General features: G+C 45.2%; 1 protein-coding gene across 2 annotated transcripts in view; it reads right to left on the bottom strand.

The window, feature by feature from the left end:
* Positions 1-25,494, bottom strand: part of ARID3B (AT-rich interaction domain 3B) — a 57,056-nt gene that overhangs the window by 8,653 nt on the left and 22,909 nt on the right. For both annotated transcript variants that reach the window (XM_083630480.1, XM_083630481.1), the window contains exons 3-7: positions 24,821-24,892; positions 24,316-24,388; positions 2,973-3,156; positions 1,896-2,155; positions 264-524 (exon numbers count right to left, since the gene is read on the bottom strand). In XM_083630480.1, the coding sequence (XP_083486606.1) occupies positions 264-524; positions 1,896-2,155; positions 2,973-3,156; positions 24,316-24,388; positions 24,821-24,892 (850 nt within the window). The remainder of the gene's footprint in view (positions 1-263; positions 525-1,895; positions 2,156-2,972; positions 3,157-24,315; positions 24,389-24,820; positions 24,893-25,494) is intronic.

Consider the following 25,494-nt stretch of genomic DNA (forward strand, 5'->3'; position numbering starts at 1 on the left):
CGACACCTGTTTCCCAATGTCTGGTTTAAGGTCACTTAGCAGGAGATTTAAATCAGCACCTCCAGTGCCCCCCCTGCTGCCCTCTTGCCTCTTAGAGCCCCCTAGGGAACCCCACCCCCAGGGGATGCTACCACCCACCAATTTTAGACTACAACTCCCATCAGCCTTTGCCAACCTGACGCTCTCCAGATGAACTACGTGCGCTCGCTGTGGCCGATGGGAGTTATAGTCCAAAGGCTGCAGCAGAGCCAGGGCGGCCTCACCTCGGCCGTTGATCTTGATCTTCATGGGCAGCTGCCGGGCCATGCTGAAGAGGTTCCGCTGAAAGGCCTGCTGGATGAAGCGCTGTTCCTCCTCCGTCATCCGCGCCACCTTCTCCGCGGGCTCCCCAGACTCCAGCCTCTCCCTCAGCTGGTCCAGGGTAGCGGTTCGTGCCGCTGCCGTCACAGCCGCCTGCTGATTCGCCAAGGCCACAGGCATGGCAATGCGGTTTGGCGTGGACACGGTCAAGGGGACGCCGTCACCTAGGAAAGCAAACGGGCCACTCAGGGACCTCGAGGCAAGCTGAGGTGGGAGCCATGGCTCAACCGGCAACTTGCCCAAGGCTGGAAGCACCATCCCGACAATGCTATTAGTAGCACTGCCCTTCTCTTTCCCCTCTCAGCCAGCAACTGCTTCATCCCTGGCACTGACATCAAAAAATTATGTGATCTTTGGGTGTAGGGCAGTATACACGCTAAATAAATAAATAATAGGCGAATGAGGAAAGAGACCGTAGGGGTTCTGGGGACAGGGAAGAGCTGGGTCCAGGTGGTCTGAAAGAAATCAGTAGGGTCCTGCTCCCTGTCTTTCTCCTGGCACAGGTCATCATCCATTGCGGCGATTAAAGTGGTTTTGGAAATAAGTCCAGAAATTCAGTTTCATCTGACACAGCACAGTGTTGCCCAGCCACCACTTACTAAGTATTCTGCCCCAGAGGAGGATGCTTGAGACTGGCTGAGAGCAGTTGTAAATCTCTGCCCCAGAGGATAGGACTCAAATCAATGGATTCAAATGACAAGAAAGGAGATCCTGGCTGTATGTTAAGAAGAACTTTCTGAAGGAAAGAGCTGTTTGATAGCAAAACAGTTGTGCAAGGTAAGGATTCGAGTGAAACCGACCACCTGCCTCCTTGATCCTTGCCCATCCTAGCTAATAAAAGCAAGCTGGGAAGGGCTAGTAGTGGACTCTGCGGGGTGGTGAATGCTTCCCTCTACGAGGGAGCCTTCCCAAACCCAATGAAAGAGGAGGTTATTAAACCACTTCTTAAAAAAACATCTTTAGACCCGGCCAATATGGCCAACTATTGCCCAGTCTCAAATCTTCCATTCTTTGGCATGGTGATTGAGCGGGTAGTTGCTGAACAACTCCAAGCACGCCTGGAGGATGCGGACCATTTGGATCCCTTCCAGTTGGGATTCAGGCCTCACCATGGGACTGAAACTGCCTGGTCGATGGTCACCGATGGGCTAGGGACAAAGGTGAAAGCTGTTTCCTAGTTCTGCTGGATCTCTCAGCGGCCTTTGATACCATCGACCATGACATCCTTCTAGACCGCCTTGAGGGGCTGGAGGCACTGTTATACAGTGGTTCCGCTCCTTCCTCCTGGGCCGTGTCCAGAAAGTGGTGTTGGGGGATGAATGTTCAGACCCCATGGCTCTCACTTGTGGGATACCTCAGGGTTCTGTCCAGCTGAAATGCTCACATCTGTTGGAGGAAGTGGCCACTGTGAGCCACACCGTGCGTGCATGTATGCATGTGCAAACACACCCTCACCCACTGTATCCATCTGACTGCTAAACCTGAGCACCTGGCCCTTCAGACCACCCAAATGACGAACCAGGTAAGTGGCTGACCTTTCCTGAGAGCGCCTGCTGAAGACAGGTGAGGGTTGCTGGTTCCGCCACCAGGGGTGAGGCTAACGATGGGGAAGCGGATCTTTGGAGGGCACAGGAGTGAAGGAGGCCCCGTGGCAGCAGGGGAGTAGCTGAACAAGGAGGAGCTGTAGCTGGGCCGCCGGCCTTCCCGCCTGTTGCCGTCAATGGCAGCCTGCAGCTCAGCGGGAGAACTTAAGGACTTCTTCTCACATTCATAGGCGTAGAGGTACTTCATATACCTAGAAAAACAAAACAAAGAACAGGAGATGCAGAACCAGACAGAATGCAGCATTTGGTACAGCAGAGATGGACTCTAGTCAACACTCAGCCCAGGCACAGTCACAGGGCTCATTCAGACATCAAGCCATGGTTTGTGCTAACCATAGTTACAACAGACCCCACCATAATTTGAGCTGCTTGTCTGTTTAGTTCTCATCTGATCAGGACTCCGCTCCTGTAAGTTTGTGTTCATGTCTTTGTGCCCTGTCATTTGCCAATGATCTGCGGATCCAAACATAACAATGAACCACAGTTAGCACAAACTGTGGTTTGACAGGCCAGCTTGGAAGCTCTTTTTAAAGCATGGTTCATAAGCAGACAAAATTTCAGATATAATGCCAGAACATTTCATCTGACTGCAGTTATACTACCTAGGGGTTGCAGGGGAGGGTGAGAATAAATAAGATAAAAGTAAGTAAAAAATGGCATTATGGAAATGCTATTAAAAGGGTGAAGGAGATGGCAGGCTTCAATTTGGTGATAACTTCAGTAAATCAACAGTTCTATCAGCTGCTGGAAGAAGGCACAACCCAAAATACAGAAGAAGCTAAGCAAAATAGTATGTTTTTCTATAACTAATTACAGCAGGAATGTAGAAATTTCAGGGTTCTGAATCACAGTTTACTGAGATGGGGAAAAGTTGTGATGGGCCTCGGATTCAGGTGTTCCCCATCTCCTTTCCTAGGGTAGTTGCAAGGAAACTACACCATTTAGAACTCAGCCACAAACTCTTAATCTAGTTCTAGACTGAGAACTTGTGGAAGGTCCAGGACTTACTGGGTGCGAAGTGTAAATGCAGCACTGGTGATGGAGGTGGGTAGGTTAAGGCCTTTGGTGATCTCCCTCCAGATCTTCTTGTTGATGATTTCCACCAGCCCTCCCTTGTCGGTCACCAGCTTGTAGAGCATGTAGAGGTCGAGGATCTGCTTTGCCATGATGGGGATGCGGTTGATTGGCGTCCCTGCAGCCAAAAAGAAGGAAGCAGGAAAGAAAGAAAGAAAGAAAGAGAAAGGGAAGAAGAGAATGAGGGCAAGGAAAAGCCACTTGACTCCAGCTGGACTACCTCTGTGATCCCACAGTTCCTGTAAAGCCTTAGCCGCAACCACTCAGTCCCCTCCTAAATCTAAATCCAAGTATGTGTAAACCCAAGTGCACATGTATTCTTCCCATCTCCTCTCTCTGTTTTTCCTCCTTCTGTTGCCCTGGTGGAAGTTAAGATTGTAAGTTGTGTTCCATCTAACATTTGTTAAAAAACCTGAAGAATTTTTGTTAGGGATTGTAGGGAAAGTTCTGACAAGGAAATTGAAAAATATATTCATGTATGCGACAACGGCGGCAAGAGTCTTAATAGCACAAGGATGGAAGAACGAGGAAATCCCGACTAAAGAACTATGGCAAGAGAAACTGATGGACTATGCAGAATTGGCAAAATTTGACACATAAACTATGGGAGAAGGATCACTGTGACTTTAAAGATGAATGGGAACCTTTTACAAAGTACTTAAAGAAACAACAAAATGAATTGGACTCCTTGGCAGGTTTTGAATAAACACTCACAAACTTTTTATTGATAATAGCTAGTTAGATAAATTAAGGATCTATACAATTTTGTAACATGCAGAGAATAACATTTGTTGATAAACCAGAGAGAGGAGCTGAGGGAAGTCTGGGGGGGGAAGGGGAGGGTGGGTTACTTTATGGGGATGGGGGAAATAGGGGGGAATTAAGGAGGATATGTTTTTTGATAAAATGTCTTGTTGAAATTCCTAATAAAAATATTTTTTTTAAAAAAAAGGTTGTAAGTTAGTGTGGGCAGTGACTGAGAGGTGATAGGCTAGCCATCTTGAAATATCTGAACGGCAGGCGAGGGCATGGAAGATGGAGCAAGCTTGTTTTCTGCCACTCCAGAGAGGAGGATCCTAAGCAATGTATTTAAATGACAAGAAACAAGATTCTAACTAAACACGAGGAAGAACTTTCTGGTGGTAAGAGCTGCTCTAGAGTAGAACAGACTGCCTTGGAAGAAGTCGGACTCTCCTGCAACGGAGGTGTCTAGACAGAAGTTGGATGGCAACTTGTCAGGGATTCTTCAGCTGTGCTTCCTGCATTGCAGTGGGTTGGACTAGATCACAGAATCATAGAACTGTAGACATGGAATGGACCACAAGCGTCATCTAGCCCAACCCCCTGCAATGAAGGAATCTTTTTGCCCAAAGTGGAGCTCAAACCAACAACCCTGGGATTGAGAGTCTCACACTCTACCAACTGAGCTAACTCTCAGATGATGACCCTTGGGTCCCTTTCACTTCTACAGTTCTATGATCCTATGAGTGACCTGTCCTTTGCCTGTTACTCAAAATACCATTCACATTGTTGGTGCTGTGTGCATTCTATAAAATATAAGAATATCCCCAGCTACCCAGCAAGAAGAACAGGGTCCCTATTTGTGACAGAAGTGCAGTAACACCACTAAAGCTCTCCTCCTGGCACCCGCTTCCCCTTAGGGCAAGCAAAAACACCCGACCATACGGAAGAGCTCTGCACCTAGGCAACGGACAGAGAAGAGGCCCGGCTTAGGGGAAGAGGAACAGCCGGCTTATTATGTTTAGGAGGCCAAGGTGTGAAAACTCAACAGTTTTGGGTCATGCGCAGGATTACTGTGCCATTTCTGAGCACGATTTTAATGCTCCTCCTCAGGGGTTCCCATGTACCAGTACACCAGAGATGGGCAACTTTTCCTGTATTTAACTGAATTTATTGTGGTTTAAGTTTTGCCTTCCATTTCCCTGACCGTGGCAGAAGTCAAATTGCAACCACTGGGAATTGCATGGCAGTTCTGCAGCACTCACAACCTGGAATGGGGGGGGGGGGGGAGAGATGAAAGCATCTTCATTTTAGAAATGGAAACAAAAACAAAAACAAAATACTTTGTTTTTTGAGCTGGGGTGTCTTATTTTTATATAATTAAATACCGTATTTCACTACATAATCACCGCCACCGCATAATAGTCACAGCTCTTTTTCAGGCCCTAAAATTGATCCCAAAGTTTTCACCACATAATCGTTGCAGAAGGAACGCTGTGATGCCTACTGTGCCTGTATAAGTGTCAAGTTTTTGGGTAGCACAGCTCAGGGGAGAATACAGTCGTACCTTGGTGTTCAACAGCTTAGTTCTTAGTCCAGAACAGATTCCATTCAACTTCCAAGGTACGACAGTATAACAAGGTGGCGTTTTGTTTCTGATTTGCTTCATTAGGAAGGAGTGTAGAAGAGAGGTTTTATGGTGCAATAGTATTAACTATCTGAACAACTCTTTTGAAGTCTGGCCATGGTGCCGTTCCGGACCTATTTCCTAACCACTCAAGTGTTTGGTAACCAAAATGACGCATTTATTTCCCACCCTGTCATGGGCAGCCGGTGAGCATGCAACATCTGGGTTTCAACACTGACTGGAAGCTGCATGTTTTAGGGCCATTGGCTCTAACTTTCCTTTCTGTTCCAGCACAACTTCCTTCTGTCAGCCAGCAAATCTGGTCTTGTTAAGTCTCCTAATATTTTGAAGATGGAAAGAACAAGCCAAGCATACCCCACCCCCCAGAAATGTGAAAATGGAACACAGGCCAACACCTTTGTCAAGGAACAAAGCTCAGCTGACATGCTGGAAACTAGAGGGCCAAATTCACAGTAAGGTTTGGCACGTTTTAAAAAAAACACACACAAGGAAGCAGAATTCAATTGATATACACTTAATGACTAGAGGAACACTACGAAACCCTCAAATGGAAGAAGAGCCCTTTTCAGCAGGTCCTCTTTGCTGGATGGATTGTGAACACAATGCTTAGCTGAACCAGAACTCCCAACCTATGGTTCTCAAGGAAGCCCAATACTGGGCCTGGAGTAGAGGCTGGAGCTCAATGGATGCATTAGAAAGGTGGATCACAATCTCTTGCCACCATAACTGTGTTATTTTGGGGTTGAGGGTGATACAGAGTTGAGAAATGCCCCTCCCATGCCATTGCTTCTTTGGTCTAAATTCCCCATCTGTTTTTCTGGTGCCTTTGTTTTTGGAGAAAGAGGTGCCAGGACACTTGCACACAGTTAGATCCAAAGCTTTAAATCAAAACTTCCTCCTAACCAGAAAGTTTGCAAGCAAGGGATTTCTTGGCAACATTAGCAAACCCTATTGTGTTATATGGCAGTTCATAAATAGCAAACCATGGTTTGGTGTTGTCTTTAATGAGCATAAGAATTCTTGGGTTCAGGTACTCCCTCTTTCCCTCCCACAGAGAGATTTCTCTCCCTCCGATCCTGGTGTGAAACAAACCATTGCCAGTTTGTAAAAAATAGCAAACTATGGCTTACTTCAAGCCAAAAAAATGAGTGGGAGGGTTGACAATCATGAGAGAGCTCCCGAGTTCCAAGGATTCTGGCTGCTCCCTCAAATAATGCCAAGCCAGGCTGTGGCAACATTTCTGAGCTGTCTTCACCTGTCCGACAGAAGCAAAACACTTGCTTACGGAAGTCTTAGCAGCCCATGTTGCTCCCAGGTAATTAGTAAGGGTCCGAGACACGTACACGTTATTAAACTAACTGTTCCTTAATGTTAAAAGAAAAGGTCAACTTTATTACACCACCAGGCCAAAACATTAAAAAAACACACAAAAAAACACCTAAGTTGGCTTTTCAGTCTAAGCACTGCTGAATAAAATCAGTCTCCCAATAATTAAGCTAAAGCTTTAAATCAATCAAGCTGATTAAAGCATGCAACTCTCATTTTGATTGTTTGAGGCAAGCAAAAAACGGCTAAGAATAAAAAAGTGTCCTTGATTTGAAGGATTACTTTGGTTTTTACAACCTCAGGAGTTTTAAGCCTCTGTAAGGAAATTCCTCTTCTGGCAGGGATGTTTTTAAAAACTACTTTATCACTTCTGAACTTAAGCTTGCTCCTTTTCTTTTCTTTTCATATACATTGTAAACAAATCTAGGCAATGGAATACAACAAAAACAGGCGAGCAAGGCAGAATAGGAAATGCCACAGTGGGTAGATCACATATTAAGGGCCAGTTTGACAGGAAAGGGCAAGAATCCCCAACCAAAGATGACAGATGCTGCCCAGAGGACAGATTTCCTGCAAAATGTTGTCAGGCTCCGCAGCAGAAAACATTCATAATCCTTAGGAGTTTGCTTTGCTGCTCTTCCTAGGATAAACAAAAGTTCCTGTTAACCAATTCTCTGGAATTCTTTTATGCCACATATTTTTAATGTCAAAAAGCCTGACAAGTTAACAGGGTATGTATGCTTGTGTGCGTGTTTCAACCCTTCATGGGTGATTTGCAACTAAGTAGACCCACTGGAATGAATGAACTGGACTAAGTTAGGTCCAAGAGGTCTACTTTGACCAAAATATAGTTGACTACCATCCCATATGCTTAAAATGTAATACTCTGGGGGCTGCAGCAGCCTTACTGGTGCAGAATAATGGTTGCTCCAGCCTAGTGGTTCGTCCTTCCAAAAGTTAAGAGATCCAGATGTTTCTTGCTGCTTTTATGGGTCTCAAAGGCAGCTGAGTCCCACAGTCAGGCCAGTGACCCATCCAGCTCAGAACTGCCTATACTGACTGATGGTGACTCTCCAGGGCTTCAGATGAGACACTTTCCTAGGCCTAACCTGGCGATGCTGAGAATTTTTAAGCCTTCTGGCCACTGAACAAGCAGCATGACCTTCCCCACTAAGCTGCAGCCCTAAAAGAAATGGTCTGCTGGATCAGACGAACAGCATCTCTAGGGACCCAACAAGCAGAGTGTGAAGGCAGCAGCCTTCTCCCTCTGCGGCAACCTGTACTCAGCCACATACTGCCTCTGTGGTGCTCTTGAGGAAATATTCCCAACATTACACTTTTGTACAGACAGGGCCATAACATTTGAAGAAAGACTAATAAGAATCAAGGAGAGTAGTTAGCATTTGTACAGTGCTGCTGAATGTTGTACAGAGCTTTATGTACACTTTTGGAATGTGATCTTTGCAACAGCCCTGCAAGGTATGAGAGTATTATCATCATCTCCATATTGCACATTGGCTTGAGACAGAGAATTCACCTTGCATCAAACAACTTCACGGCGGAGGTAGATACACCAGGCCAGTTCTCACAGACAAGGATATATGGGTTTGGCCTAAAACATAGTTTGGTTGAGATGTTCTACTTCCAATACATACACCAGTACCAAAAATGCAGAAGCTGCAGTTTGTGCAGAATGTTGCAGCATGATTGCTGACACAAGTCAGGCTTTGTCAGCATATAACGCCTGTGCTCAGAGATCTCCACAGGTTGCCAGTTTGCTACCAGGTCAGGTTCAAGGTGTTTCTATAAGTATATAAAGCCCTTAGCAATGTGGGACTACTTGAGAGATTGCCTTACCCCATAAGCATAAAGGCTCACTTGACCGTTTCAATCAGCAGAACTGGCACTATTACAGGTGCCACAGGTGTTCCGAATTTGTAAGACACGGGTCATTTAGCGTAGCAGCACCTACACTCTGGAACCTCCTGCCTACTGGTATCAAGCAGGTGCCCTCACTGTACTCGTTCTTGTGCAGACAAACCCACCCAGATGCTTGGAAAGTTTAGATTAATCTTTAGTATTTTAACTTTTCGTATGTTTTAAAGTATTGCTGTATGTTTTTTGATTTTCTTGTTTTATATTTTTTAAAATCAAGCAGTGTATAAATTTTATGAAATAAATAATACATAAATAGGGGAATCAGTTGTGAGAACAAAGAGGAACCCAGCTTCTGTCTGAAATGGTTTTACAAGTATCCGACAGACCTCCCATTCCTCTGTTGAACCAGTTTTATGGCAGCCCACTTAACATCTGTGCTAGTGGCTCCGTGCAAGACATGACATGATTCAAAAGGCACTGCAGAGCTTTGCGGAGCCACCAGATAAAACTGCAAATAAAGGACAAGGCCAACTACCCATCGTCTTGCTTTCACAAAAGCAGAAATAAAACTGATATGCACATTTGTGTGTGTGTTTCCTTTCACTGTTGGGTGTCATTCTTCTGCCCTGGTGAATTCTCTGTGAGAAAGGCAGGAGAGAGCTGGGTGCGTGAAAACATTAATAAAGATTAAGCCCAGAATGCATGCTTTGCGTATCCAGTAAATGCACTTTTACACTCCCCTGGGGCCTCCTGTGGGACTAATTACCCACCCACTCTTCCCCAATCCAATTTAGCGTATGGTATTAACTTATCCCTAAGCATGCTTGATCCAGTGACCAGATGGGAAGGCAGAGAGTGAAAGGGGAGGTACCGGTAACTAACAAATTTTCCCAGGAAAACGAGGGGCAGCACTGAAGGCTGGTCTATGCAACCAATGGATAGATGTAAGGTGGCTGCAGGAAGACAGCTTGGCAAGTCCTGGGTCCCTGAAATATACATTGGATGCCACATGCAGAACATATTGTCAAATGCTCAAGACAGCAGCATTTACAGTGGGATGCCAGAAGTGAAAATCTGAATTTGCCTGCACTGATATGATTTCAAAGATGGTGCTGTACAGTTTTAAACTATTGTGACTTTCTAAACGAATGGGAAGTTGAATGTGGGCTATGTTGTTGGCTTATTTGCATTATTATAGTTGCATTTTTAGAATATGTTTGCATGCTGCCCTCAGACTGCGGATCTGAAGGCATCTTGCCTATGAGGCGCTTCCAAACCTGGACCCAACACCAAATGCACCGTGTACAAACACTGAATGGGGCACAAAATCACCATGCATTATTATTTATTATATATATTACTACATTATTAGATTTAGATGTAGATTTAGATTTATTATATTTGAATATCACTCTTCATCTCAGGGCAGTTCACAACATAAAACAGCAATATATGAAACACAATATATGTAATAAAAATAAGAACAAAAACCAATAATCCCCACTCCCACAACACATTCAATCAGCCAAAGGCCTGGTTGAAGAGGAATGTTTTTGCCTGATGCCTAAATGTGTATAATGAAGGCACCAGCCAAACCTCCCTGGGGAGAGCACTCCACAAACGGGGAGCCACTGAAGAAAAGGCCCCGTTCTCGTGTTGTCACCCTCTGGACCTCTCGTGGAGGAGTCACACAAAGAAGGGCCTCAGAGGATGATCTCAGGGTCCGGGCAGGTTCATATGGGGAGAGGCAGTCCTTGAGGTATTGGGGCCCTGAGCTGTTTAATGCTTTATAGGTCTACACCAGCACTTTGAATTGGGACCAAAAGCTAATTGGCAGCCAGTGCAGTCGGACCAGGATCGGTGCAATATGCTCAAACTGCCTTGCCCCAGGGAACAAGCTGTCTGCCATCTGTACTAGCTGAAATTTCCAAACCATCTTGAGAGGGTAGTTAGGCTGTTTTACAACTTCAGAGTGTTGCTTCTTCCAAGGAGTGGGGAAGTCAAATTCACACTGAAGAAACAAGATGTTGAGGACATAGCCTCTCTCACACGTGCAAAGGGCCATAGAATGAACAAGTGACCAACTTAAAAGACAACGGCAGACTTCCTACCATCAGTCTATATGAGGGGTTCCCAAATGTTTTTGGGACACTACCCACTTGGTTCCCATAAACTCATCCCCAATTCAAAACAGTAACAATTAATTGCAATTTTATTTAAATCCAATTCAAGCTATTTAGTTTAATTCATTCAACAAAACTGACCCACTGAGACCAGCTTTTCAAAGTTTGATAGTCATTCATACCTCCAGCACTCTCCTGCCACCCCTTGCCTCTTACCACCCACACTAGGTAACCCCAACGCTCCCCAGGGACTGTTACTGCCCACTTGGAGAACCGCCGGTCTATACCCTCTGAGGGGAAGAAACCCTTTTATTACACGGAGAGCTAAAATTAAAGACTCTAGTGTGTGTGTGTGTGTGTGTGTGTGTGTGTGTGTGTGTGTGTGCGCGCACACACACACACACACACACACTCCATTCAGAAGGGACCTAAGTTTTATTTCTTTTTGGGGGGGGGGGGGGTAGAATAAACCAGCCCTATCTATTTCCTGTACTCTTTCTAAAAAATCTACAAATCTGCCAGCTCCTTGATTCTTTAATCTTAAGATCATTAGACTCAAATAGGTTAACATCATTCTCAACTTTCTTTGCTCTAAATGCCTATGCCCAAAGAATATAGTTCTGCAACTAAAGTGGCATATTTCAAGATAAGTAGGTGCTCCAATCAAGGGGGCATTTATATTGCTCTGTTTACCCTTCCAAAAAGCTTTCCAGAATTACCCTGTTTCCTGATACGATCCAGTAATGGCTTTGAAATTTCAAAACCCAATAGAAAGTGTAGTTATATATTTAAAATATTTACATCCCACCCTGCATCGCATCATCTCAGGACTGGGTGCAGTAAAACAAGTACTTAATACCAAACATACAAACTAGTAAAATTAATCTGCTTAAATCCCTCTGTATGCTGCTCTGTATATTCTGTGGTGCTGTATGCCCCTAGCACAAAGAGCAGCATAGTCCACCTTCATAAAATGAAATCTAGCCCTGTTTACTTCCTGTGCCTGACTCTCTCGCCCTTTTTAAAAAGTGGCTTAGGTTTTACAGCACAATCCTATGCATATCTATTAAAAATAAGTCTGAATGTGTTCAGATTTACTCTGAGGTGAAGTGCAGCCTTACCTTCACAGAAATCCTGTGAGGTAGGCTAGGTTAGTCATGAATAGAATCATAGAACTGTAGAGGTGGAAGGGACCCTGAGGGTCCAACCCCCTTCAATGCACAAATTTCAACTAAAGATCCATGATAGATGACCATTGAACCTCTGCTTAAAAACCTCCAGTAAAGGAGTCCGTTCCACTGTCAAACAGCTCTTACCATCAGAAAATTACAGATAGGTAGCCGTGTTGGTCTGCCATAGTCAAAACAATTTTTTTTTCCTTTCCAGTAGAAATAGACTGGAAAGAGAAGCTGCTGAATTGCAACTCATTACCAAACTTAAAACCATGGAGAGACCTGGTCTGAACAAAGACATTGGATTCTTATCTCATTATACATGACAAAGCCATTTTTCACCTTCTCACCCCTTGCTTTTCCCTGTAAGACCTATTGCAGTCGTTAAGAGTCGTCAACAGGCTCATCACAGCTATCTGCCAATCACCCATTCCCACCACCCTTCTGAGTAATACCCCTCCCCACCTTCTCACTATATAGAAGGATCTGGCAACTTCTGTTTCAGTGTATCTGAAGAAGTGTGCATGCACACGAAAGCTCATACCAAGAACTAACTTAGTTGGTCTTTAAGGTGCTACTGGAAAGAAAATTTTTTTTTGTTTCATCAGAAAATTCTTCCTGATGTTTAGTTTGAATCTCCTTCCTTGTAACTTGAATCTATCGGTGCCCAGAACTGGACCCAGGACTGCAGGTGGGGTTTGATCAAGGAAGAGAGCAATACTTCACAGAGCTGGGGTGAAGAATCTGTGCCGCTCCAGATGTTTGTTGTTGGACTACCGCTCCTACCAGCCTCAGGCAGCATGGCCCAATGGTCAGGGATGGTGGGCGGTGTAGTCTAACAACAGATTCCCCACCTCTGGCCTAGAGCGACTGCCCACATGGATGGAGTTGTGTTTTTTGAGAGCCACTAAGCAAAAGTGCAGCCTGCCAAGAGCTATCAGTAATAGCAGAAATATGTAATACCAAGACTTTTCTTTTTAGATAGGCTTTTAACCTCCATATGATGCAGTTTAGTTTTATTGGTATCATTCTTCCTGGTGAAATTATACATTTTCCCCAGAGCTCTCTGCTTTGAGAACTTGTTTTAGTTTAAGAACAGATGTAAAAACAAATAAACAAACTTGGGACTGATACACTGGGAATATACTGATACACTGCACCACAATGTCTTATGCTTGAAATCTGAATTCTATGTTTTGCTGTTTTCATACCATTTTTTTAATTGAAGGATTGAATTAATGTTACAAATGTGGTTTTTTAAAAATTGCTTTGGTGTTCCCTAGGGTTGAAAAGCGGTCTATAAACAAAATACCAATTAGCCAGCCACCAATAATACCTTAAAAAACCCATCTGAAATCAGAGGAGGTCCAAGGATATGTTTCTGATTCAATGTCTTTGTGGAAGTCGCTGCTCCCTCTGACTAAATAAATAAGGACCAGTAAACATATGCAAATGTTATTTGTTAGCACTGCTTCTTTGTGCAGAACTTCTATCTAATAATAATAATAAAAGCAGAAAGCAAAGCCCAAATAGCACTGCTCATTTTTAAAGAACTGCATCAGTATTTGTTTGGCCTTGGGTAACAGATGTGAACAGTGCATTAACTTCCTTGTATACAGTGAATTTTTAAAAAATAAACCACATGGGCTATATGTGTATTTGAAATCCACGATACAAATATGTGTTAGGAAAATAGGAAGTTGCCTGTACAGAGTTATAGCCTTGTGTCTACACCAGGGTTGAGGAACTCCAGCCCAGGGGCCAATCTTGGCCTGCCAGGGAGTCCAATCTGTCCAGCCAATTTCCCCCACACCACACCCACCTGTCAATCAGCTGTGTTGGGAGACATCAGCTGATGTGGGGTGGGGTCAATTATGTGTTGGCTGCCCCAGCCAGTTCCCAACAGGGGAGTAAGCAGCAGCCAAAGCAGGATTTAACCTCTGTCTCATCAGCTGATAAGCGGGCATTAAATCCTGCTAGATGCTGTTTCTCCAGCACATGCTCAGCATCTGCTTGCCTGGGTTTTATTTTTATTTTGTTGGTGGTTTTTTTTGGAAAATTTTATTTGACCAGTTTTATTCTAGTATTTCCTCTGCTTTTAGTGCTGGTTTTCCAGGTTTTAATACTGCGCTGCATTTACTTAACATGAACTGCTTAATTTTAAATGCACAGTTTGGTGCTTATTTGAAAGGCTGGACAAAAGCCATTTAAAATAGATTTTATAAATAGATTTAACAGTAAAGGGAAAGCAGACTCCATTTTCCATCCCAGTGCTGTTTCGGATGCTCGAGCCTTTCACAGGTGGAGACTGAGAGAAGCAAACAAGACACAGTAAGTGTGGAAAGGTTCCTCGTACAGCCCTCAGCCGCCTCTCTTCAAAGCCCCCTGGTAGGAAGAGAAAGGCGTTAAGTCTTTATTGGAAGCCCCCAGTGCTGAACAGGAAAGGCTGAGAAATGAGCATCATGGGACAGAAAGAGAGAGACGGAGGCTGAGCAGATCCTTTCACGGCCGGCTGCGAGGCTTGTCAGGGCCCATGATGGATTACTGTCATCTGGCAGTGGGGGGATTAATGATCTGGGGGTCAGAGGGGAGAATTCCAGAGGGAAAGGTCACTGACCGGGGGCACGGGGCAGGACTTGTTGCCTTTTGATGGCAAGCTCATTTCTACTGTACTTTCCAGTGTCTCTCTCTATTCCGACAGCACGCAGGGACCTCTTGGATTGCGGCGATGCAGACAGAGGGCCCAACCTCTTGCCAGCAAAGGGAGTGGGCTGTTTCCTCTGTCCTTACATTCTGCATGCACTTCCCCTTTTCACTAAGAGAGGACCCCCCCCCCGCTTCACCCCTGCTGCTACATGATCCCAAGCCACCTCACCTCTGATACAGGGTAATCAAAATCAGATGGAGCCCTGGGCACAGATAATAAACAGCAGCCCAAGGAGTCTGCTTTCAGGCGCAGGGGACTACAGAGGCTTTTCTGAGTCCAGAACTGGAGATGACAAAATGTCTATAGCCTGGAGAGAGGAATAATTCTCCAGGGCTCTGTGCCAGCAATTTAAAATATAAACTGTCCTGGGCTCTGTGTTCATCATCCGAGCCCCTTCTTCGTGTGCCTCCTCCACGTGAGATCCAGAGGGGGGCCAACATGAGAAAGGGCCTTTTCTGTAGTGGCTCCCCGTTTGTAGAATGCTCTCCCCAGGGAGCTTCAGCTGGCACCTTCATTACACACCTTTAGGCACCAGGCAAAAAAAGTCCTCTTCAACCAGGCCTCTGGATTATTAATAGTCTACACCCTTTCAAACATGTCTGTGTGAAGGGTGGTGGTATTGTTTTGCTGTTTTGTTTCACTTATTTATTTGTTTTTATCCTGTATTTTATTGTGCGAACTGCCGTGAGATCTTATGATGAAGGGCAGTATATAAATCTAATCTAATCTAATCTAAAGAAAATAAATGGAACTCAGTTGCTGCAACAGACTTGCATGCATGCATGACTCCCTGCCCCAAATCGGCATGTTTGGGACCTTGGCAGAAAGAACTCCAGGACAGCAAAGGTGCTACTTGAACTGTGGTGCTTGGTGCCCAACTCCAGAGGTAGGGCGAAATTAAGAAAGGTATTTGCTGTCACAAGCAAACAGGCTGGTGGCAAATATTGTGCACCCAACAGGATGTCCCCTGCCAAATAAGGTGGCATGTCTATGGTTCCTAGGCAGCTGTCCATCCAGGCAGCTTAGCTTTGAGACCATGACTCTATTTTAAAGGAAAGGAGATTCCAGTGGCTAGCTGACACCTATCCAATTTACAGCAGAACCTAAGAACACAAGCTAATTACCACACGCTGCTATGGGGTAGCCAACATGCTGCCTGGCGGATGCTGTGGGCCTACAGTTCCCATCCAACCCAGCCTTTGTGCTGACTGCACCTCTGCTAAGCAGAGGGGCGAGGCCTGCCTCTTGACAGACGTGTATTCAAATCCTACCTTTGCCATGAGCTCTATGCATGGCAGCCTGGAACCCTCCATACAATCTGGAGTACAATTTCCATCAACCTTGACCACTGGCCTTCATGCATGTGGCTGATAGAAACTGTAGTCCAACAACAGCTGGAAGGCACCAGGGTGGGGAACAAGCATGTCAGGTCTTGGAACAGATGACTCTAGCCATCTGCCAGGGATACTTTAGTTGAGATTTCTGCATTGCAGGGGGATGGACTAGGTGACTCTTGGGGTCCCCTTCCAACTCTCCTATTCTATGATTCTATGACTCCCTCTGACCTCCAATTATCCATCCACAAAGTACAAACACAGTTAAGACTGCAAAATGGTCCTAGAGAGACATGGTAACAAAGGCCTGATAGTCCTATCACCATAGGACAGAAAAAAAGAAACACTGATAACAATATGCCCTTCCTTCTCACTGCTCAGCAGCCTACACACTTTGCTAGAAAAATTAAAAAAAAACTTCCTATTGAATCTCAACACTGGCTAGGAAGACAGTGTGGTAGTATTAATGGGCATGCAAAAGGATCCTTTGCTCTCTGTGAGCCTGAAAATTTACCAAAACTCCACTCTTCTGCTCTGTGCCACAATTCTGCCTCCCCAAAATGGAGTCAATGTCATAGTACAATCAAGTCTTACACACATTTAACTTGCACAATTTCAGCCAGACATGGTTATTATTGTAATATATTTACTGAATTTATATACCGCCCTATACCCAGAGGGTAAATGTCGCCAGTTGAAATCCAGCAAATTAACACAAGCAAGGCAGAGGACTTAAAAGTTATTTTTGCTCCAGGGTTTCCTGGTGCAAAATAGCTTTGCTGGGATGCTCTTGCGAGATCTCGCAGGGCCATCAGAGCTTCTGAAAGATGTCACACAAGTATCCTTAGCCTTCTGGAGCAGGTGTGCTGAGCAGCCCTTCCCAGCAAGCATGGTAAAGAGTTTAAATACTCTTTTTGCACTGGGAAAACTGTCTCAGATAGATTTAAAAAAGAATTAAGCAAACTGTAGGCGGACTGGCCGATCAGTGGCTACTCTAGCTAAGACAGAAGCTCCATATTCGGAGTTAGTGTACCTCTGAACACCAGTTGATGCAGTAGGGAGACAGTTATGGTGGTGGGAGTGGGGGTGGGGATGGGGGCTAGGGTCTTTAATTCCTGCTTGTGGGCTTTCTGAAAGCACCTGTGGGGAAACTCTTTCTAATTTGTCACCTCCCAAATCTGTTGTATGCCCCAACCTTGCAGGATACCTTGCTGATGGAAACAGGTTTTCAGTGGTAGCACCCCAATTTGCAGTTCCCTTCCAAGGGAAGTTGGCCCCATGCTAGACCCCTTTTAGGTCTCCCCTCCCTCCACATTGAATGGTATGAAAGTATTAAATTCTTCTCGTCTTTGTTTTAACACTCTGGTTTATTTCAAGCTATTGTTTAAAATTTGTATTTGTGATTGGCTTTTAAAATAATCTTGGGGGTCCTCATTTGGGCCCAAATGTGGTTTTGAAAAGCTTTAACAAGTATAAGAAATATGGCGCTTGGGGGAGGTGGCTGGAGGCCCTGGAGGAATTGCCACCATCTGGTTTTACCAGTTGCTGGAAAGCACAGGAGGGGAGAAGGCTCTTGTGCTCGGGCTCAGCTTGCCTGTTTCCTGGAAGAGGCATCTCTGTGGCCACTATGAGAACAGGATCCTGGACTGGATGGGCCACTGGCCAGATCCAGAAGGCTCTTCTTATGTTTTTATGTCACAGGCGGCAAAGAGCAACCAATCCTGCAGATGCTTTTCCAGGTGCTATCACAATGTTTCAATAAAGGGCCAGAAATGTTCCAGATCAGCCTTCTACAACCTGGTGCCCTCAGATGCTCTGGACTTCCACTCCCGTCAGACGCAGCTGACATCTGTTGCCAGAATCTCTGTGCATGTGGCAAAGCAAGAAGTTACAGGCTCTGCCCTTAGGACTTGTTTGAAATGTAAGAAAATGCAGTCCGGAGAGAGGGCCTGTCTGCCCCTGCCCCCCGGCCATCCCATAGCAGCCCTCATCACTCATCCCATGCCCCAAGCCTCTTGTCTAGTTCCACAGTGAATCTTCACACCTCCTGATGTGATAGTCATTACCTGATCTGCTAACCTGTGGGCCCTCACATATGTTTATCAAAGCAGGAGCTGGGAAGGAGAGCAATTAATCATGTTCTATTTGATGTGAGGCCCAGTTCTTATCTGCACCCATGGAAATGCCATTGGGCTCTGCTTCCCCTTCACCCCCTGAATAATGCAAGACTGACAGATTGCTTCTGCTTATTAGATGAGCTGCCAAACTGAAGGCAACTTAACAGGCACATGTGTCCTTGTGTCAAGGCGACCCACCCAGTCAAAGTTGCCTAATCTGCCCCGATGCGCCCACCGTGTCCCAACACTACTCCCTAGGCCTGTTCTCATGGAGTTTGTTCACGTTAAGCCTCGCTAGTGTTCAGTTGCTCAATGGCTACTGGCACAGCTGGGTTCAATATACTTCACGCTCATAACATCTTTACCAGATGTTCAACAGCTCTGCTACTGGTGGGGTTCTCACCCCTCTGACCCTTGAACTAACTCCCCCAGCGATATCTGAAGCAGAAACACAGTTTTTCAAGAAGTAAAAGCAGATCCATTGATGTCTTAAAGGCTTAAATGGGCAGGCTTGAGCCCACTGGCTTCAGATATGAAGCAAAGGCCTCCACAGGCATGTTGGCGAAGAGGCCTGCTTCTTTCTTCGGCACTCAGGAGACTCAGCCTCATCATGTGGCCTGAGTGCCCAGCTTTCAACTAGTAAAACACATTAACTGAAGCATCTGAACAGAAGTCATCAGCTCTTAAGCTGGATGGGGAAAGGGCCCTAGCAAGACAGAAAGATGGAAGTATCTTCATGTGACTTACCTTAAAGAAAGCTAAGTGTGGATGACTCATAAGGAGCTATGCTAACATGAGAGGTACGCTGCTATGAAGTGAAACAGGGCACCGAGATTTCTCTGATGAGCAAGGGCCCACAAATTTGGAAGACTGGCAGTCAACAACAACAACAACAACAAAATGCACAGTCCTGGGAGCTCCAGATAAAGGTGGGAGATCTTGCTGGTATGAACCATTGATACCCTCTCCAAAAGTCCTCCCTGCTCACACCTAATTCACACTTGGAAAGAGACTGGCACTTCTACATAGTTATAAAAGGCTCCTTCTGAGGGAAATTCCAACAAAGGAGGAACAGGCTGTTTTACAGCACTCCATTCTGTATGTTCCTTCATTCTTACTTAGTAATTAAAGTATCCGAAAGCTGGAATCGGTGAATGGCTTAACTCTCTCTGAAGCCATGACTTCCTTTCCAAATTCCTCAAGGCAGTGCCACAGAAGGTTCCACAGACAAAAGCCTAATGGAATAGCATCTTCCAAGCTCCGAGATGGAAAAAGTAGCCAATAACAGTGTATATGGTAAAAGAAACTTCCGCTTTTCATCAGTATTCTTCTCTTATCTTTTCCATACAAATACAAATACTCCAAGTTCATGATATGGACCAATTTGCCCACAGCAGCAAATAACTGAATTTTAGTGTCGCAATAGTTTGGAGCTCAGGAGTTTGAAAAGGCATGGGAATTTTTCACTAGTTTTAGTTCAAAGCAACAGAGCACAATTTCCTTATTTCTTTGCTCATCACTAATCTCCTCCAGGACCCGCAACAGAAAGTCCACAACACCATTGTAAGGAATTTGTATAGTGGAATTAGGGTAAACATGCTCCTGTTAGCTCACTTGATTTGGCCTGCTACTGAAGGAGAAATATCGGCAATATTCAGACTCTAGGATATCCTCCAGGTAGCAAAAACTTAGTGGTGAAGCTGCAGGAAAGAAAAGGGGGGGGGGAGGAGGTATTAAGGGTATTCCATAGATAGGCTTGATAAGTGCCACTGCTGCCTGGAGATAAAAGAACCCCCTGCCAAACGCTTTCATCAATATCAGTATTTGCTGCAAGCTTTTCCACATCTGAAAACATGCAGATAAGGCATACAACAGCAGGAAAACATTAAAACCACACGCTTGGGCTTACAAAGCCTCTTCTATGTATATATACATCAAACTCAGAACGGACAAGCCATCTGGGAAAACTAAGGTCACGTAGGAAACCTTGAGCAGCAGCAGAATGGCACAATCAGAAGCTTTTTATGAGATCTTCACAAAGGAGGAACTTAAATGAACAAAACAGTTTTCCTGGCTACAACACCATTTGCAATCCAGCATCCTTGCCTTCTTGAGAATTGATGCACACCCATATTCCCTATGTAGCATAGTTTATTCGCCTGGAAAACAACCTACCTTTTCCAGAAGATTTCTAAAGAAATCCAGACAATGGTATTCTGATATAATGGATCTGTTGGATACTGCGAGAATAAGATGCTGAGCTAGCAGAAGAATGGAAGGGGAAAGCTAATGCTGTCAGGCCCTTCTTCACGTGTCTCCTCCACAAGAGGTCCAGAGGGTGGTGACACAAGAACAGGCCTTTTCTGTGGTGGCTCCCCATTTGCAGAATGCTCTGGCCAGGGAGGCTCATCTGGCACTTTCATTACATATCTTTAGGACCCAGGCAAAAATGTTTTTCTATAACCAGGCCTTTGGCTGATTAAGCATTCTATGGCTTTTTAAATGTGTCTTTTTTGAGGGGGGTGTTATTTTGTTTGTTCTTGCTCTTGTTTCATTATGCATTTTGTATTTTTATGTTGTGAACCACCCCATGGTCTTCAGACGGTATACAAATTTAATAAATAATAATAAATAATAAATGAACACAAATTCTATAGCTTGAACCCAAGACTAATTTCACAGGATGTGGAACTATCTGCCACTGGAGATGCTTGCTCCCATTTCCCCTCAAAACCTAATGAAGAAGTTTAAGCAAACTGACAGCTTGCCTGCTGAAATTTGAGGCATTGGTCCCTGTTGCTTGGAATATTTTTATGGTGCTTGTCTTACTTTAATTATTTGTTTTATTGTGTTCCTGTTTTTACTATATGATTACCACATGAGCCACTCAGAGCATTTCCTCAGATGTGGAAAGACAGGATAGAAATATCTTTCACAAATAAACATTGGATCAAGGTGACTAGCTACTAGCCATGATGACTATGTTCTACCTCCAGCTGATGGGACTTACAAGCGGGGAGAGGCCTGGAGCACCTAAGTCCTGCTTGTGGGCTTCCCATGGAGGCATCTAGTTGGCCTAGATGGGTCTGATCCAGAAGCCAGGCTCTTATATTCTTACAATGAATTACCTTGTGTAAGCTTTGAACTAGAGCTCAAGTTCCGTCACAGGCACCCTCAATAAGCAGAGGAAAACAGCTGTTGGGGCGCATGAGTATAATAAGTGAGCTCCCAAAGTCATGACCATCACATGTCAGTTCTCTCACACAACAGCCACCAAATCATCCAGGAGGGCTGTAAGCAGAAACTCTCTCCTCCAGCCCCCCCCCTCTAAAAATCCCTACTTGACATAGAATGTTGTAGGGAAGACAATACGAGGAGGGGGAGGCTGCCTACACAATTTTTGTGGAGGGTCTGACAAAGTCTGGCCTTTTCTCTCTCCTTAATAAATTACTTTTATGGCATTGTCCCTTTCTGCATTTATTGTGCGCTTTGAGATTCTCTGGCAACAGCTCTCTGACAAGGGGAAGTGTATGACAGCACTGGGCACTATCGGAAGGGCTGTCACATGGAAGATGGAGCAAGCATGTTTACTCCTGCCCCAGAGGGTAGGACTCAAACCAATGCCTTCAAGTTACAAGAAAGGAGATTCCTACTAAACACCAGGAAGAACTCTCTGGCAATCAAGAACTGTTCAATAGTGAAACGGTCCCTCTTGGGAGACTGTGAACTCTCCTTCCTTGGAGGTTTTAAGAAGAGGTTGGATGGCCAACTGTCTTGGATGTTTTAGTTGAAACTCCTGCATTGCAGGGGCTCGGACTTGATGACCCTTGGGGTCGCTTCTAACTCTACAATTCTATAGAAACAGAGGGGACCATGAGCATCATCTAGTCCAACCCCCTGCAATGCAGGAATATTTAGCCCAACATGGAGCTTGAACACATGACTCTGAGATGAAGAGTCTCATGCTCTACAGCAGGCATAGGCAAACTCAGCCCTCCAGATGTTTTTTAAGACTACAATTCCCATCATCCCTGACCACTGGTCCTGCTGGCTAGGGGTGATGGGAGTTGTAGTCCAAAATCATATGGAGGGCCGAGTTTGCCTACGCCTGCTCTACAGACTGAACCATCTAATTTGAATGATTCAGTCTATCCCAGGGGTCAGCAACCCGCGGCTCCGGAGCCGCATGTGGCTCTTTTACACCTTTGCCGCGGCTCCGGGGCGGATACTAACGAGGGGAGGAGGCGCATTGTGCGCCCCGACACTCCCCACTGTGGCGGGCGCTGTACTGGCTGTGACGTCACATGGGGGCGGTGCGTGCATTAGTCACGCACCGTCCCGACGTCACCTTCCCGCCCGCTGTCAGATCGCGGCTCCGGAGATATATTTGTTTTAAATGTCGCAATGGTTTTGCGGCTCCCAGTTTTTTTTTCTTCGGAAACGGGTCCAAGTGGCTCTTTTTGTCTTAAAGGTTGCAGACCCCTGGTGTATCCAGAGAGACCCCTATTACTTTGATCTCCTTCTTGTTTCCTCTCACTCAGTCATTGCAGGATCAATCCAGACACCGATGAAAAGGAATCCACCATGATAACTCTCATTAAGCTTACATAGCAAATCCCTCCCTCTTTTCTGGGATGCAGCCTGTGCCTGTGGGTGGGTGTGCCAGGTAGCAGTAGCTCCACTCCTCTGAAATTTGTTGTTTTGATCCATTTTTAAACTCATGTAACTTTATGCACAAGGGACAAGGACGTCGGTTGCTTAACCAAACCTTAGCCATAACACCTGAATAGCCCTCAGGAAGTCTGCTGGCCCTAAAACAGATGAGAGTGCTTTTGCAGAAATGCAATTCTCCAAGGCAACCTTTCATCTTCAGGACAGCCCAAGAAAGGGACGAGGTCTTCATGAATCCAAAACAGAGTCCTATAATTTGAAGGCATGGGCTAAAGGTTGACGAACCAGCTCCATTTTTTCTCATTTCTCTATTTTAGTGTCACAGAGGGGGCAATCTCCCCCCTCCCCAGTGTGTTAAAGCCTTCCTATCCTCTCTCGTCATTACTGCCACTGAAGAGGCATTTTATCACTTGCAGGTGCAGCTGCTTTGTGGCAACCTGCTGTGCTCAGAAGAGGCCCGCACATTTGATCTGCATTAGGTCTGATGCAGCAGGGCACTGGACACAAATAGCCTGTCAGGGGATGGTATCCAGGGCCAGGGCTTTTCATCCTCAACTCTTTTTTCAGGAGCTCATGTGAAATCTGCTGTTTGTCTTTCACACTGGGCCTCCAAGATCAATCCTCAACTTACCAGCCTGTGCTGATTCAACCTTACAATACTGGTGCAACCTAGGAAAGGATGAGCAGGTTGTTCAACTTCAGAAATCTATCTAGAGCTAAAAGGGCCTCACAGCAACCCTGAATTTTGTGACTGACGCAAGCAAAACACACTACAGACAACAGAGGTTATGTTTTTGCTTCCAAATTTAGTGGCACTAAGCAGGGAGGAGATTTGTTGTATTTATCTGACAGTAACAGAAAAACCTGTTTTTTATGGGTTGCCTTAGCTGTTGAGATTGTTTAGAAGCCTCTTTCTCTCTCTCTCCCTGCCCCCCCAGCGCTCGCTCGTGCTCTCTCTCTCTCTCTCTCTCTCTCACACACACACACACACACACACACACACCTTCTTTTCTTTGCTCCATTAAGAACATTTGCTATTTAAACACTTCAGCATACCATGAGGACAAGAAACTTGTGGTTGCAGAGTGAGGCACATTTACCTAACAGACCTCTTGCTTCTACTTGGGTTGGTGTAGGGGAAATGGAAACCCATGTATGCGCAAATGCTGTCATTCCTGCTGTTTCCTTTCCTCCTATCCTCTTTCCATTCCCGCTGTCAATGTTTACACTGCAACCGCCTCGCAAGAGGTCTCAATAATAGCAAGTCTATCCTTGTTTCAAACCAAGTCTGGAAGGGGGGGAAACGACAGTATCTCTTTTACTTAAACTTCAACTAAGCTGCCTGTTTCATGGGATTCTCTTTCATAACTCTCCACCTTCGAAGCAGCAGGTACTGTTTCCTCTCCTCCCCATCCACCAAGAAACAAAATCTCTGAAGCCAATCCAAGCAGCAGCTTCATTAGAAGGACTCCAATTCTAGCATAGGACACCAGCAGGTGTATTCCTCTCTGTGACTTTTCAGGTTATCGAAACAAAACTCAGCGTAAGAGTTCTACTCACCCCTCTTCTGCATAAAAATGAAGAGGTCATCCAAGAACTTCTTCCGTTCAGGATCACCATCCAGTTCATACAACTGGGGAATAAAGCAAGTAGATTATAATTCATGCTGGGTTGGGTTTGGAAAAAAACAAGGCAACCCAGACATATAGTTAATTTGGGCTGTATCTTTGGACCTTGAAATCTAGTTTGTTGGATTCTCGTCCAGCTGCAGAACCATCCCAGGGATTAACACATTCTTCACTGCAATGGGCTGCATTGAGCACTGCTGTTTGTGTAACAGGACTACCCCTTCCTCTTATCCTCCCCTGAAGCCCACCCCACCAGTGCCCCCTCAAATTCTGCTCCAAACAGATTTTGGGGAGCTACAGTGGGGAGGAGAGGATAAAGTCTTGTGTGAGTGAAAGCAGGCTCAACGCAGCATCAGATACACCCTAAAGAATGCAAATCAAATGTTGTTTTCCCACTAGGCTCAAACGTGCACTCAAACTCAAGTCATTGTACTGACCTTGGCAAAGTCTCGAGATACCTCTCTTCCTCTGCTGCCATCAGCTTCTTCGTTCCAGCTCAGGCTCCCATTCTAAAGAAGAAAATGAACAAAGAGGCAGTGATTAAAAGGTAGAACGCTAATGGGTTATTTACAACAGAGGAAGCATTTAGGTCAAGAAACAGGAAATCCTAACTGCTACAACCACCTTCTGTGGGTCAACATCAGCAAGAACTAAGAGCTGAATTCAGAGAAGACCTCCCCCTGCTCAAGGAAGGGCGATTTCTGACTCTGTTCTGGAACAGTGCATATGAAAAGCAACTGTTTTTTTCAATTTGCACAAACTCTTTTCAAGCCCTTTACATGGCCTGCTTATGTATATGGGTTACACGCCCCCCCCCACTGTAATGGAACCACAAGACACGGCATGTGCACCTTGCGTCAGCCCTATATTTAACATCTTATGTTCAAGCAAACCCCTGAACACCGTTTAACATGTATCCACTTTGTGATTATGTGAACCTTTAACTTCATGGGACTGAGGTGCAGTTGCCCTCCCACTAGGACCTGCTCCCACTGCAGACACGTTTCAGTGAGAAACTCATCATCCCAAGGAGTTGCCAGAGCAGGAAGAAGTGGCCAAGCAGCATTTGCTTCTAATGGTTGTGGGAACGGAAGGACAAATTCTGCTGCCA

The sequence above is a fragment of the Podarcis filfolensis genome (genome assembly GCF_964270895.1).
Source record: "Podarcis filfolensis genome assembly, chromosome: 9".
In the NCBI taxonomy this organism is placed as follows: domain Eukaryota; kingdom Metazoa; phylum Chordata; class Lepidosauria; order Squamata; family Lacertidae; genus Podarcis; species Podarcis filfolensis.